This window comes from Rosa chinensis, chromosome 5 (assembly GCF_002994745.2).
Source record: "Rosa chinensis cultivar Old Blush chromosome 5, RchiOBHm-V2, whole genome shotgun sequence".
Classification (NCBI taxonomy): domain Eukaryota; kingdom Viridiplantae; phylum Streptophyta; class Magnoliopsida; order Rosales; family Rosaceae; genus Rosa; species Rosa chinensis.
Window position 1 is genome coordinate 83,747,235 of NC_037092.1, and position 16,138 is coordinate 83,763,372.

Genomic DNA, 16,138 nt, shown 5'->3' on the forward strand with positions numbered 1-16,138 from the left:
TAGATCTTTTCCCCTTCTACGTCTTTACCCTCTCAATCTCACAAGTTGAGCAATTTTCTTTTATTTGAAAATTCAATCAGGAAGCACAAGATCATTAATTTTCTTTCTTTGAGGTTAACTTCTTACACCCTTGTAGTTCTCACGGCCTCACAAATAGATCTTTCCCCTTCTACTTTTACTCTCTCAATCTCACAAGTTGTCTTCCTGGATCATTAGTTTGTATTTATTGGTGGATCTTCCTTAATTTTCAAGCAGGCCATGCACATTGCACGTTCCAAATTGCCCTTAATTTATTTGGTGCTAAATCCATTCGAGTCACGAGCCACCAATCGAGTTACTCGCAATCCTCTATTCTATAGCATAAATTAAGAAGCAAAACTATCTTATATCTACGCCCAGAAACTTGTGGGTCTAAGAAGATTGCAATGAATGAAAGTCTATGGCCTCTTCTTCGTGAGGGAGATGCCATTAGACTTCGTCTGTTTGAGTAATTATTATGATGGAAAATGATTTGTGGCCTCAATGCTAGGTGTCATGCCATGTCACATACACACATCATCTATTTGCCAAATCATGACATGTAATTCTTGAGCAAAAAGACTATCTTATCCTTCCAAAATCTAAATTATTTTGGTTTTCATCTAAAAATAAAATATATTATTTTGGTTTTTTTTTTCTTTTTTTTATTATATATATAATTATATATATATATATATAATTCGTCAAAAAAAAATTATATACAAATGTGTTTGTGTGTATAAATATATATATATATATATAATTATATTATATATGTATATATATAATTCGTACAGAAATTTATATATGTATATTCGATGTAGAATTAATATGGTATAAATATATATATATATATATATATATATTAATGTCATAATTCTAACCCACAGAATTTTTAAAAAAAAATTTGATTAAAAAAAAGTCAAATTTAAAATTGATTCCACAAAAATTGAAAGAAAATATATTAATATCTTAATTATAACCCATCAAATTTGGTAAATTGAAGTAATATTCAACTCTTTTAATAAATGAATTTAATAAAATTAATGGAAGATTACTTTACCTTACACTAACAAGTTAATTAGAAAAGTCAAAAATTAAATTGGATCCACAAAAATGGAAAGAAAATGTATTGAAATCATAATTAAAACCTATGAAATCTGGTAATTGAAGAGGTAAGAAAATATCATTAATAAATTGAATTGATAAAATTTTAGATTCCATCATTTCAAAATTTCTCGATAATTTAATATTGTCTCATCCAAACGCAACATTAGGAAGTGTTCCTTAAAGGTCAAGTGAGACTTCATTAATACAACTGTTCGTTTATTTTTACATGAAAAAACAATCATAATGTTGTTAATACTATGTAGAAATTCAATGAACAATAGGTGTATAACACAGCAATAATCAAAGAAAAAGTGCAATTAAGGAAGGTGTAAAATAGAAGTCATCGTCCACATTTTTTTTTTTTGAGGTAAAAGGAATTATATTAATGAATACGATTCAAATCGTACATGAGGGCATCCAGTAATAAGTCTGGAGCATTGACAAACCATTCATGATTGACATTAGACTCAAATCCGTAACTGGCTAACCTATGAGCTACTGTATTAGCCTATCTAGAGACAAACCTGATGCTAGTACCTGCACTAACAGCTAGCAATCCTTGCACTTCAACCACCAAGGCCCTGAGTGGAGATAAATCCTCAAGTTCACTGTGAATAGCCACCACTGCGACCTGACAATCGCTTTCAATGACAGCGTTAGTAACTTCCAGAATTTGCAACAGCTATAAACCATGCTTCAGGGCCAGCAACTCAGAGTGTAAAGAAGAGCTTACAAACTCCACCTTATGTGCAAAAGCAGCAAGGAAGAGCCCTTGCGCGTTACGTACTACTCCCCCTGTACCCCCATAAGGAACATTCGGTAAGAAGGCCCCGTCTACATTCAGTTTCACCGAATCGCCAACAGGAGGATCCCAATTCTTTTTTATCATTTGTCGACCGCGAACTGGGTTAGCTACCAAGTTAGCTTGCAGGTACTCATCATACCATGCTAAAGCTGATGCCACGATACCTGAGCTGGATTGGGATTGATTCCGCCAGAGAATGGCATTGCGGTTTCTCCACAGACTCCATAAAAGAATGAGCAACTTATCAAAAAGAGATGAAGGCAACGAGGTTGTTCTCTCCAACAACCAATCTTTCCAGGATAAGCTAGAGGGAGAATTAGAGAAGGGAGGGTTTTGCCATATCTCCCTAGCAATGGAACATTCTCGAAATAGATGGTCAATAGACTCAACAGCTTGATTGCATACCACACACTGAATCTCACCTAGATACCCCTTCCTTGTCAAAGCCACCCTAGTAGGAAGAAGATTGTGTGCTGCACGCCAGCCAAATATGGCCACCTTTTTTGGAACCTTGGCCTTCCACAATGACTTCCAAAGTTGAAGGTAAGGATCTCCACTTGAAGGTGCAGCAAATACATGTCCAATGGAAAATTCCCGGGCTATCGTATAAGCAGACTTGATCGAGAACCATCCCCTTTTATCATACTTCCAAGCAACCTTATCGGAGCCGAACCTCCTGCTGAGGGGAATGGAGAGTACGTGCATGGCGGTCTCAACGTCAAAACATGCATAAACTGCCGCTTGGTCCCATGACCCAGTACTAACCTCTATCAAGTCCGAAACAAGTTCAAAAACAGTGTCCAGTGGTCGAACTATGGAATGAGCAGCCACATTAGGGATCCATTCATCTTCCCAAATATTAACTGAAAGACCATTACCAATGCGCCAAAATAGGCCAGATTGAAGTATTGGTCTGGCTTCCATGATACTACGCCAAGAATAGGACGGGCGATCACCCAAACTAGCTGTGAGAAAGGAATCAGTAGGATAGTAAAGAGCTTTGAATACCTGAGCCACAAGGGAGTTTGGGTTGGACAGAAGCCGCCACCCTTGTTTGGATAACATGGCAAGATTATGAGCGTAAAGGTGTTTAAAACCTAAGCCCCCACTTTTCTTTGGTATACACATGCGTTCCCATGACCTCCAGTGAATCTTGCGTTTGTCGTCAATGCTTCCCCAAAAAAACTGAGCACATAGTTGTTGTAGATCATCACAGAGGGATTTGGGGAATAAATAACAATTCATAACATAGTTTGGAAGAGCCTGAGCCACAACTTTAAGAAGAATTTCCTTCCCCCCTGCACTAAGAATCTTAGATCTCCAACTGATCAACTTCTTAGTAAGCCTCTCCTTCAAGTAAGCAAATATAGCTGTTTTATCATGCCCCACGTGAATAGGTAGTCCTAGGTACAGACCGTGTTCCTTCACACATTTAACTCCGAGAATAGATGCCAGATGATTTTGGGAGTGAAAACTCACATTACCACTAAAAACCACGCTAGATTTCTCCAGGTTTATCTTCTGACCTGAGGCCCGAGCGTAGATTGATAGAATATTCTTAAAGGCTTGACATTCTCGAACAGAAGCTTCCCCAAACAGAAAGCAATCATCAGCGAATAGTAGATGGTGAATGGTTGGGGCTGAAGGTGACATTTTAAGACCCCGAATTGCCCCAGTCTGCACAGCTGAAGACATCAAAGCAGAAAGGCCCTCTGCACAGAGAATAAACAGATATGGGGAAAGGGGATCCCCTTGTCTAATGCCCCGTGTTGGTAAAATAAATCCAGTAGGGTTACCATTAATGAGAATAGAGTAACTTACTGACTTGATGGAAGCCATAATCACATCCACCCAAGCTCGGCAGAAACCGAGTTTCACTAGGATAGCTTCCATATAACTCCACTCAAGCCTGTCATAGGCCTTGGAGATGTCCAACTTCAACGAAAAGAAACCTTCTGTTTGACGGCGAAGCTTTTTCATAAAATGGGCTACCTCCGTGGCAACTAAAGTATTATCTGAGATGAGTCGACCCGGGACAAAAGCACTTTGGAGTGGAGAAATAATACTCAGGAGAAGCTTTTTCAACCTGTTAGCAAGCACTTTGGAAGCTATTTTGTAGACCACATTACAGAGACCAATTGGACGCAAATCCGACGCAAACTGTGGCTCTTTGATCTTCGGAAGTAAAACAAGATGGGTGAAATTAGATTCCTGAGAAATCACTCCTGTATGAAGCACTTCACGGACTGCATTGCAGACGTCGAACTCAACCACGTCCCAAAAACGTTGGAAAAAATAGGGAGACATGCCATCCGGTCCCGGAGATTTTGATGGATGCATTTGGAACAAAGCTCGCTTTATCTCATCATCCGAGTAAGGAGCCATGAGTTCTGCATTCATGCTCTCTGTGACTCGAGGTGGAATGCTATCCAGTATCAAATCTGTAGCCACTTGATCAGACTGCTCAGCCCGGAAAATGTTCTCATAATAACTAAGAAGAGTATTTTCCACATCACTAGGCTCACAGGTCCATTGGCCATCCTCGGTCATTAAACCCTTGATTCTATTTCTGCTTCTTCGATTCGATGCTTGTCGATGAAAGAAACTAGTATTTCGATTACCCTCCCGAAGCCACTGAACTTTGGAGCGCTGTCTCCAATATGTTTCATTGCTCGAAAGTAATTCATTGAGTCCAAACTGGAGGTTCCTGATCTCATCAAAGTGGGAATTTTGGTGATCAGTTTGCATAAGCACCTCCAACTTTCTTTGAACTAGCCTCAACTCAACTTGTCGTTGTTGGAAAGTCCCTTCATGCCATTTGAGGAACAAGGCTCCGGTTTGTTTGATCTTACGACCTACTTGGGCCATAGTCTCCCCCGTTGTAGGCAACATCCAACCTGTCTTGACCACATTCCTGCACTCTGCATGACTCAGCCACATTTCCTCAAAATGAAAGCGTCGAGGAGGGCGACCCTCTGGAGGCCGTTCAGGATTAACCTTAATGAGTAAAGGGCAATGATCCGACCGACTGAGAGGTAGAGTGAGCACACAGGAGAAAGGGTACAATTCTCTCCACTGGAAGTTCTGACATGCCCTGTCTAGGCGTTCTTTGGTGAATCGATTGGCCCATGTAAATCGAGCACCCACAAAACCCATATCCGTTAAACCACAATCCACCAGAGCTTGACGGAATCGGTTCATTTGGTGGACACTCCGCGCAGGGCCACCTGACTTGTCTGCCAGGCACAAGATTTCATTGAAATCCCCGGCGACTAACCAGGGAAGGTGAACCTGTGCTGCTAGGGTTCTAAGTAGATTCCAAGTGGTTCTCCGATTTGCCGTTGTAGCCACTCCATATATGCCGGTGAAACGAAACACACCTTCTGAACCAACCTCTCCAACTTCTGCATAGATGTGGTTGTTCGAGTAACTCTGGAGACGTACAGGGATTTCATTCCTCCAGAAGAGACCCAGGCCCCGACAGTCATCAGCCCTTGGTGAACAGAGTACCCCATCGAAACCTATATGGCTACGAATAACATTGAGGAGATCTGGTGTAGCTAGGGTTTCAGACAGAAAAACAAGGCTGGGCTTTTGTTGGAGTACAATATTGACTAGGGCATCTTGGGTCTCGATATTGTTAAGACCCCGGCAGTTCCAGGTTAGAATTTTGAAACGCTGCATGGAGGAGTCAACGTGGTAGAGGTTGGAGGCAGCTAGGGTTTTGCTCGAGTCGAGAGGGAGGCTCTCTCTAGATTTTTTTTTTTTTGATCGAGATACAAAACACTTTGTGTAAGTCATCGTCCACATTAACATTAAAGTCAGCTAACATATCTTACACGAACAAATAAGTAATAAGTAGCTAATAATGAGCCAGTAAAGTTTACTGGGGACTTTTCCCTAATGGCGTATTTATACTGAAATGGAAATCATCATCCACACTGAAATTTAAAGTCAGCTAACATGTCTTATAGTAACAAATAAGTACTAAGTAGCCAATGACGAGCCGGTAGATTTCACTGGAGACCTTTACCTAATGGCATATTCACACTTAAATAGAAGCCATCATCTACTGAAACTGAAAGAACTAACATGTTGATGGGAGCATAATTATGCGATGTTAATAACGTTAATCTCCATAATTTCTTTGTTAGTTTAGTGTATTTTCTAGTTATTTACGTTGTTTATTTGTTTTATAGGTATCTTAGAGCAAAGAAGGAGAAAAGAAGTAAAAGAGGGATTAAAAAGCAAAATCGGCAAATCTAAACCGCTGCATGCAATTGGTTCCTCGCATATTACAAATTGTGAGACACACAAGTGTGTCACCAAAAATTATATGCGAGCTTTATATTTGTTATTATTTTTAATATACGAGGCTTCATTTACGTTACATATTCCATCTGCGTGGCTTGTATGTTTGTCGCATTTGAAATATGTGACACAATTTGTTCCTCACATATGACATCTTGTGAGACACTTAAGTGTGTTACAGATTGCTATATGCGAGACTTTATGTTTGTTACAATTTCTAATATACAAGGTTTCGTTTACGTTGGATATTTCATTTGCGAGACTTATATGGTTGATCATTTTTTTGGTTGCAAAAAATAATTGCAAAGCTTTTTTTTTTTCTTAATTTCTTTTTATTTTATTTTCCTTTTTATTTTCAGTTTCTTTTTTCTTTTATTCTTTATCTTATTTTATTTACGTTTCCTTTTTGTCATATCGTATTATTTTTATTTTTCCGTATTTTGTACAAAGTACAGGTATTTCGTATAATACTGCCAAAGAGATTTTCATCGATCGGAACCCAGATTTCATAGAGCCAAAATACCAGTTCCTTGGCTTCTCTCTTCTGTCTCGTGCAAGGCCAGATCCAGCAACCAGAAACGGATATTGAAAAAGATTCCAGAACCTCTGAAAAGCCTTTCAATTTTATCCCAAAATATCATGTTAGTTCCCAATCATATTAAACCATGGATTGAAATTAGGGTTCGAAGAAGGAAGCGGTGACCGTCGATTTTGACATCGCCATGCAATATTTCTTTATGCCAATCTGACCCATACCCCTACAGATCAATCCAAATCTCTATAGAATAAATGGCTCAATTAAAAAACAAAATCTCAAATCTGAATACAGAAAACTCGATTTGAATCTAAATTGTTTCAATACCTGATGATGAAGGCGATTGCAACCATCTTGATCTTCTGAGTTAAACGGAGTAAAGTCAGATCTGCTCTTTTGCAAAGAAAAGAAAGGAATTAAGAGAGGAAATAATAAAAGAAGGAAGAAGGGAAGTATGCAAATATGCAGACTATATGCATTGTATGCTTTGAAAGTTTGAAGTTTGACGTCTGAGATATAAGATTAAACTTGCATATCTCTTTTGCTAAAAAGGAGGAAAAGATTAAATTTATATATTTCATTTGAGATAAAAGCGGAAAAAATTAAATATAAAATTTCCTTCTAATGTAAATGGTGCTAAATATTAAAATATTAAATTTCGTTTGAGATAAAAGAGGAAATTATCAAATGATAAAGTTAAAGGCACTGATATAAATGGTGCTAAATATTAAAAATTAACTTTCCGATGTGCCACCGTTATTGTAAAATAAATAGAGTAGTCGATATGACACTCTTTGCTATTTGGTGCATGTATGAATACATTGTAGTTATAGAGACTCCTATTATTATTCGGGAGGTCCTCTTGAGGTGCATTGTTGATTGTATTAAGAGGTTTAGGCACTATATCCCCCTTATGTATTCATCGGTTTCATTAATGAAGGCTTGAGGGTAGCCGCATAACTCTTATTCAAAAAAAAAAATTCAAAAAATCAAAAGAATAGATTTTTTCCTCACTGAAATGGAAGGCATGCGGGTATAAGTATCTAGTAAGTAATATAAACTTGAGGAAGGCATATGGATCACTCCTCACTCAGATTCGCTTTAAGAAATTTTATCCTTACTCGGATTCTCCTCGAGGGGATTTTTCTTCACCCAGATTTCCCTTGAGATGATTACTCCTCACCTATATTCGTCTTGAGAGGATTTCTCCTCACACAGATTTACCTTGAGTGAATTTCGCTTCATTCAAATCCGCCTTAAGAGGTTTCACCTCACCCAGATTCGCCTTGAGAGATTTTCGCCTTATTGAAATCTGTCTTGGGAGATTTCACCTCGAGGCATTTTTTCCAAACAGATTGCGCTGCCACTTTATTAGGTCATTTCCTGATTAGAAATCGTTCTTACATTTTACACCTCAATAAACCTCCATATTCTATAATGTATGTTTCTCTTCTCATATTTTACAGATATTTCTTCATTTTATCGGGATATATCCTAAATATCTATGATATTTGATGATATCGGAGAAATTTCGCAGAAATAGTGGAAGATAAGATATCTTTCCTCTATGATATATCGATAGGTTGTGAGAAAGTACAAGTTGTCATATAATCATTAAGCGACAACTCATAGAAGTCGTCGCCTATTTGGTCTTTTGTAAGAAAATTAAAATTGTCATATAAACATTAACCGACGACTCGTACAAGTCGTCGTCTAATTGGTTTTCAGTGAGGGAGTTCAAGTTGTCATACAAAGATTAAGCGACAACTTGTAGAAGTCGTCACCTAATTAGTCTTTTGTAAGAAAATTAAAATTGTCACATAAACATTAACCGGCAACTGATAGAAGTCGTCGCCTAATTGGTTTTTAGCGAGGAATTTCAAGGTGTCACGTAAACATTAAGCAACAACCCGTTGAGGTTGTCGCCTAATTGGCCTTTTGCGAGAAAATTAAAGTTGTCACAGAAACATTAACCGACAACTAGTAAAAGTCGTCGCCTAATTAGTTTTCAGTGAGGAATTTCAAGTTGTCACATAAACATTAAGTGACAATCTGTTAAAGTTGTCGCCTAATTGATTTTCAGCGAGGAAACTAAGGTTGTTACATAAACATTAACCGACAACTCACAGAATTTGTCGCTAATACAGTTTTAAGGGACAAAAATCTAGTTGTCACATAAACATTAAATGACAATTGGTAGAAATTGTCGCCTAATTAACATTTTTCGAGGAATTGGGTGTCGCATAATGTCATATGGGCGACAACTGTCAATTTCTCGCAAATACCTACTTTATGCAACAAATTGGTTGTTGCCGATGAGATCATGTGCGACAACTGAAATTTCCTCGTATTTACCAAGCTTTTGCTACGTATTTTAGGTTGTCACAATGAAATTCCTCGCTTTTGCTATTTTCTCTTGTAGTGGCGCTTGTGCAGATCAGTCAACTTCGACAGAGCACTGAGACCAGCTCAGAACGATCCAGAGAATTATCTTTATATTGATGGATAGCCTCGGATGTCTAGTTTCCGAATATTTTTACGGCTTGTCAATATCATTTTTCTAAAGGAAGTTATGGCCGATTTAGTACAAAGAGGTCAGGCTGCGCGTGAATCTGAGGTTGGACGGGAATTTATGTTTCGAGGCCCAAATCACACCAAGAAGCCCGAGGACGAGTTTGTGCTTCATATTCCGACTTATGATGGACAAATGGCATGATGTGAATTGTTGGAACGAGTCATCAAGTTCAAACGCCAATAGGAAAACTCCACCTAAGCACGTGAACCCTAATTCTTTTAGGTTTTGGATTTCCTAACCTCTAAGCATATAAAAGGAGATCAATCTGCAGCAGCTCTCGCTCTTCTTCTTCCTCCCTTTTTCATTATTTTGTGTTAATGATTCCAATTATGTGTAACTAAATTTACAGTAGTTAGGGGGCAGTTGAAGCCCCTAGACATGATCCATAACATGCTTTGACATTCAATTTGTTTTCCAATTAATAAAGTTGAGGTTTTGTTTACCGATTTCTCATTGATGAATTCTATGTTTGTGTGCTTTGGAGGCCTACTTAGTATGCATGCTAGGGTTCTAATACTTTGATTGTTTGATGCCTGGATCAATAGTTGGATTCCTCAAATTGTCTAGAGAAGTAATTGGTAGTTTTCACTAGCAAGTAAACAAAACCCTAGGTTTAGCAAGGCTCTAAGTTATTTGCGATGCCTAGTGATTGCTCAAACTCTTTTCAAACTTAATGATCTCTGCATGTTTAATCTAATAAGCGTACCTTTAGGTTGCATTGCTTGGGAATAGTGTAGGTGTAGAGCACTTCCTGCCTAGCGTACAAATTAAGAAAGAGTAATAGGTTGTGTTCAAGCGTACCGAGCCAATCTGAGTGTCTTTAACTAAGTTAATTGGTAGTAAATTGGACAAAGTGTGTTGTGTGTGATTGTTGGAGGTGGATACTTCCTTCCTAGCTAGTTTCATCATCTTGATATCAACCAATCTCAAATCTGTTCCAGTTTCGTTTTTCTTTCTGTTCTCTGTCTTGACGTATTTTATTCTCATAGTAAACGAACTCCAAAAATTCCCAAATTTTGTGTGCTAGACGCCTTGTGTGTCTAGTATGTCTCTGTAAATTTTCATATTTTTCTGGGTTGTTTTGGTTAGGATTTTAGTTTGTTTTTCGACTTCTGTTCAGTAGGAACTGCAGTCACGTTTTGTGACTTTTGTTGAAGCTTTTAGTCTAATTTAATCCTCTGCGGGAGACCCTTATTTCTCTATATTACAATTGACATATTTTCAGGAGAATAAGGAAAATCAATAGCATATAAATTTAGCTATCAATTTTTGGCGCCGTGTCGCCGGGGATTACTTTTATTCTAATTGCTTCTACTAGTTTGTTTAATTTGATTTCTGTCTTAGTTTCTTACTTAGTGTTTCTTTGTTTGTGTTTTCAGGTGTATGCTTACTCGTAAAACTGCTCAAGGAAATCTTACCCCCTTGGATTCAGAGATAGAACGCAATTGCAAGTCGAATAGGAAGCAAACGAAGGGAACTAGTTTGCCAATTCACGACACAACGGCGGGTTCTACTACTCCTCACAAGGGGAGGAGGAGGAGAACACACCACCAAACTCACCTGCACATTCAATTCACGAGGACGAAGAGGAACCCCCAAGACTCGACATGGCATTGAAGGATGCTTTTGTTCCGACAGCTTCGGAATCCCCCTCATGCATAGCGTACACACCACCTGGCAATCAAGCCTTCTCCATTCCTGTGCAGCTCCTTAACTCATTGCCTAAGTACTCTGGCACACCATCTGAGGATCCTAATGTTCACATTAGGGAATTCTTAGATATTTGCAAGCTGCAAACCATTCAGAACATCCAACCAGAAGGACTCAGGTTACTTCTATTTCCCTTTTCTTTAAAAGATGATGCAAAACGTTGGTTGTACTTGTTACCTGCAGGTATCATCACAACTTGGGACGAAATGGTTAAGAAGTTTTTGAAACAATATTTCCCTGCTCAACTGACAAAACGACTAAGGAGGGAGATTCAAAACTTCACTCAAAAGGATGGAGATACACTATATGAGGCATGGGAGGAATTTCAGGAGTTGCAGAGGAAGTGTCCCCATCACAACTTCAGTCTGAATGACATTGTCCAATTTTTCTATGATGGATTGGACATAGCTAATAGGGGCAGCATTGATTCTGCATGTGGAGGGACTTTCATGAATAAAACCGGTCAAGAAGCATATAATCTGATTGATGATTTGGCCGACAACAATAGACAATTCTACACAAGGGATAAACGTACAAGAGCACGAGGAGTGTATGAAGTCGATTCAAGGAACCAAATGGTGGCTGTGGAAAGAAAGATTGACATGTTAATGAATGCCTTAGGCAATGGCATTAAGGCAACACCTCAGGTATGCTCTATTTGTTCCTATTCTGATCATACTACTGATAGATGTCCTATGTCTGCTATGTCTGATGAACAAGTGAATTACATGGGGCAACAAAGGCCCAAATATGACCCTTACTCGAACACGTACAATCCGGGATGGAAGGATCACCCAAACTTCCGTTGGGGCGGTAATGACAACGTGGTTCGACCTACTCAAGGCGTCTACAACGGACCACCTGGATTCCAACAAGGGGCTAGGCAGCAAGTCTATCAACAAACTCCTCCTCAACAATCCTCAAGCAAGTCCTTGGAAGAACTAGTAAAGGAGATGACTCTGAACACCGCATCTTTCCAAAAGGACACCGCATCTTTCCAAAAGGACTGAGATTCAGTTTCAAAAGCAAGATGCCTTAGCTCAGCAACATGGACAAGCTATCAAGAACTTGGAAAGGCAAGTTGGGCAACTTGCAACGGTGATGCAAACTAGACCTCCTGGCACCCTCCCTAGCACAACCATTCAAAATCCTAAGGATGGGAGCATAGCTGAGCTCAATTCAATCACTTTAAGGAGTGGTAGACAATTGGAAGAAGTCTCTGGGCACCAAAGAACATCCAAGAAAGATCAAGAAGAGAAGGAGGAGCAAAGAAATACGAAGGAGGAAAAGAAAATCATCGCTGGTGAAAAAACGATCGATCTCATAGGGGCTGATCAAAATGTTCATGTTTTTTCCCCTCCAAAGGTAAAAGATCCTACTCCTTCTAAGTTGGTTACTTCATGTATTCCTTTTCCTCGCAGGTTCATGAGCTCTAAGAAAGAACAAGAAGAGAAGGATGTCTTAGAAACTTTCCGTAAAGTCCAAGTGAACATCCCTCTTCTGGATGCCATCAAGCAAGTACCTCAGTATGCCAAATTCCTTAAGGAGCTATGCACCAAAAAGAAAAAGTTCAATGGGAATGAGATAGTGGCCCTTAGTGAAGAAGTCTCAGCTGTTCTTCAAAGAAAGCTTCCACCTAAACTTAAGGATCCCGGACGCTTCACGATTCCATGCACCATAGGTGCACAGAGGTTTGATCATGCTTTACTGGATTTAGGAGCTTCGATTAATTTAATGCCATATTCTGTGTTTTCAACTCTTAAACTAGGTGAGCTAAAGGAGACAAAGGTGATCATTGAGCTAGCTGATCGCTCAATAGTCTATCCTAGGGGAGTAATTGAAGATGTACTAGTACGTGTGGATGGATTAACTTTGCCTGCAGACTTCTTTGTTCTTGAGATGGAGGAAGCGCCTATGCCTACATCATTACCATTAATTTTGGGGCGCCCATTCATGGCCACAGCTCACACCAACATTGATGTGTTCAGAGGCACTTTGAGTATGGAGGTTTTTGGGGAGACAGTGACGTTCAAGGTGTTTGAACCCTTGAAGCCTCAAATTAATGAGCAAGATCTTTTAGGTGATGGTGGGCAAATAAGAGAAGATGTTCGATTTCTTAGAACTTGGACATCACCTAAAGTCAAGGCAAGGGATCTCGGCGATTCGGAGTTGTTAGCAATGACAAGCAATGGTCATTCTCCACCAATTGTCGAGGAAGAGGTGGCTACAACCATGCATAAGAGTCCAAATGAAACCATGGCTGCTAAACAAGCAATTCCATGTCATGAAGGTAAGTCTATATTCTGGAATGAATTTGTTCCTTTAGCTAATATAGAGAGTGTGAGTGTTGATGATAGGTGGCTTCGTGGGGATTTTAAGCCAAGCAAGGGCTATCTTCCGACCAAATCTCCTTCCTCAAGTGGTTTCACTGAGCCTCCATTGAAGAGAACTTCAAGTGGTGATCCCCCATATCCACCTGATCCAAATAAAAAATCATTCATGAAGAAAACGGAAAAATTTCTTGCGAAGTCTTCGAAAGGAGGTTTCTTTACCTTTGCCTAATTGTTGGTGGTACCGTCTGGCTGAAGACGTTAAAACAAGCGCTTGTTGGGAGGCAACCCAAACTTTTTCATTTCTAATTTGATTCTTGTTAGTTCGTTTTAATGTGTTTTGTGAGTGTGCAGGTGTACCCATTAAGAAAGGCTCGGAAGTTGCACTTTCCTTCTCGAAAACAGAGTGCCGGCTGTGCAGCAGTCAACTTTGGATGGCTGCCGTTTTTATCTCAGAAAGAACCAAGAGACGTACCATATATGCATAGAAAGATCTATGAGTCTAGTTTTTGTATGTTTTTACAGAACTGGATTCGGAGTTCTGTTGCGTTCCCAGTTCTACTTTGAGTACCGAAAGGTCAGACCAGCAGAGCAGGAACCTGCGCAGTTGGGTCATATAAAAGTCAAAACAGGAAATACTTTCGGGGGTCCAATGAGGACAAAAATTATATGAACTTAAAGCTTGAGATGTCTACTTCAAAATTTATCTAGAGCAACATCTCCATTGGAGCATCGTAACCCTTCAGAATTGAGGTTGGAATGGGTAAAGGTCCTTTTCTCAGCTTTTCTGTGCAAAATTCTGTTTTTCTTCTAACTTCGCAGGGCTGCCATTTTCAATCTATTTGGAGTTAGGAGACGTGCCACATATGCACGGACAGCTTGTAGTACACCAATTTTCAGCTCCCAGTAGCAGCTCTTGCATCAGGCTGTCCCTGCAGAAGTTATAAGGGCTGGAAGTTGGCCTCATGACGCAAAATTGCGAGGTTGGAAAGTGCAATTTTCCTTCCTTCTCACCTTTTTACCCCATCATCACTTATTTTGGAGTCCATATAGCACGGAGCTTACATTTTGGAAGTCAAGGCCTTGTGTCTTGCAGATGGTGTCTAACTTTGGTCTTCTCCAAAGGTCGTGAGCAGTGGAAGGTCTACAAGGGGGAGCTTTTCGATAACCTTTCTTATCTTTATACTTGCCCTCTTTTGGATTTTCTTTCTCTATTCTTTCCTTGTGCATTGTGCGTTATATTGCCATACATTGAGGACAATGTCTAATTTAAGTGTGGGGGAGGGAAATACAAATTTGTCAATTTGCTTTTGAGTCATTCTTTGTTTACCAAACAAAAGAACAAAAAAAAAAAAAAAGAGTCTAGTTTTAGATTTTATTTTTCAATGAGTCTTAGGAGTCTTCCAACTCTATGATGAGCATGAACTTTCGGATTTATATTTTGGTCACAAAAGGATTGCAGGCATGTGTTAGATTCTTGATTTCAAATAATTGTTAATAGATTTTGATGATTATTGTGCTTGATTTTTATACATTGATGGTTGGATTAATGTAACACTTGAGAATTGATGGATGCATGCTATGACAGGTTAAACTTGATTTAAACCCTTGTGAGCTTTTGAGCTTGTATATGTGCTATTTCTTTTCTGAGTGCTTAGTATAGAATCATCTTATTTTCTTGACGAGGATTTTGCATGATCTCATCTTTTATTCATCTTGGTTGAGACTCGGATTCGACTTGCATATTTGATAAGGACAAATGCTAGAACTTGCCCCAAAGCCTCTTGAAGCGTATGGTTGAATTGCATGATGGATGGGAAGGGATAAAGGCACTAGGATTACCACCATAGCCAAATTAACCTGTGTCCCTTTTATGCATACAAGATGTGCAATCCCCTAGTTAACCCCCTTGTGCCTACATTAAGCCTTTTTGTTTCATCACCACAAATTCCTTAACCCTAAGCTTAGTATAGATTTATCCTTACCCTATTCTAAGGAATTAGTGGAGCAAATATTTTTAGAGATATATGTATGTTCAAGGTACTTTTGTAAGCAAGTGTGGGGGTAAGACTTGTCCATAAAAAAAATATATATATATATATGTTGCCGAAAAGAAAAAAAAAGCATACGGCAAAAGGAAAAAAAAAATTAGTGTGCATGGATTTTAGTCCCCCTTTGTGAATAAGGAGGTTGCTTTGAATTGAAGGTCTGTTCAAGAAAATTTGGTCTTTGTTCTATTTCACAAGTGTTAAAAGAAAGGTTAGAATGAAGCAAAGGCCCAAAAAGATGACATCTGGCCTTGGAAAAAAAAATTATTTGCTTCCAGTTCGAAGATTGATTACCTTGAAGAGTTTCAAGATTCTTTTATCTCTTATGTTCTTCTAGTGCTCCACTAGGTTCTTTAGGATCTTTGAATTTCCTATCCTTTCTTTCTTCTAACCTTAACCCTTGGCCCCATTACAACCCTGAATAAAGACCTTGTTGATCTTTGAAGTTGTGCATTCGATTTGTGGAGACTTGTGTGGAGGGGTGAGCATATGGTGTCACTGGCCTTTCGTCCGAGTTTTGGCATTCCAATCATGGGATCAAATGTAAAAAAAAAATTCAGAAAAAGCCTTTCTTTCTTGTTATCATATGTGAGCTATTTGTTTGTCTTATTATATCATTCCTCTCACATATAACTTGAGTGAAATCTATGCTTATACATCAGGTCAGAAAATCATGAGTGAAAAGAAATTGACAGC

At 38.9% G+C, this 16,138-nt stretch overlaps 1 protein-coding gene and 1 non-coding gene across 2 annotated transcripts; one reads left to right on the forward strand and one right to left on the reverse strand.

The window, feature by feature from the left end:
* The first annotated feature begins 10,961 nt into the window (after window positions 1-10,961).
* Window positions 10,962-12,074, forward strand: LOC112164302. The gene has a single exon (XM_024300519.1). It carries the CDS (start codon window positions 10,962-10,964, stop codon window positions 12,072-12,074), a length of 1,113 nt encoding a protein of 370 aa, XP_024156287.1.
* On the reverse strand, window positions 11,319-11,425 carry LOC112168519. Its single transcript, XR_002924280.1, has one exon. It is a non-coding gene; the product is annotated as a small nucleolar RNA R71 (small nucleolar RNA).
* Window positions 12,075-16,138: the final 4,064 nt, after the last annotated feature.

What these genes read in the sequence shown, in the direction of transcription:
- LOC112164302 (XM_024300519.1), top strand. Translation starts at nt 10,962, where the DNA reads ATGGCATTGAAGGATGCTTTTGTTCCGACAGCTTCGGAATCCCCCTCA.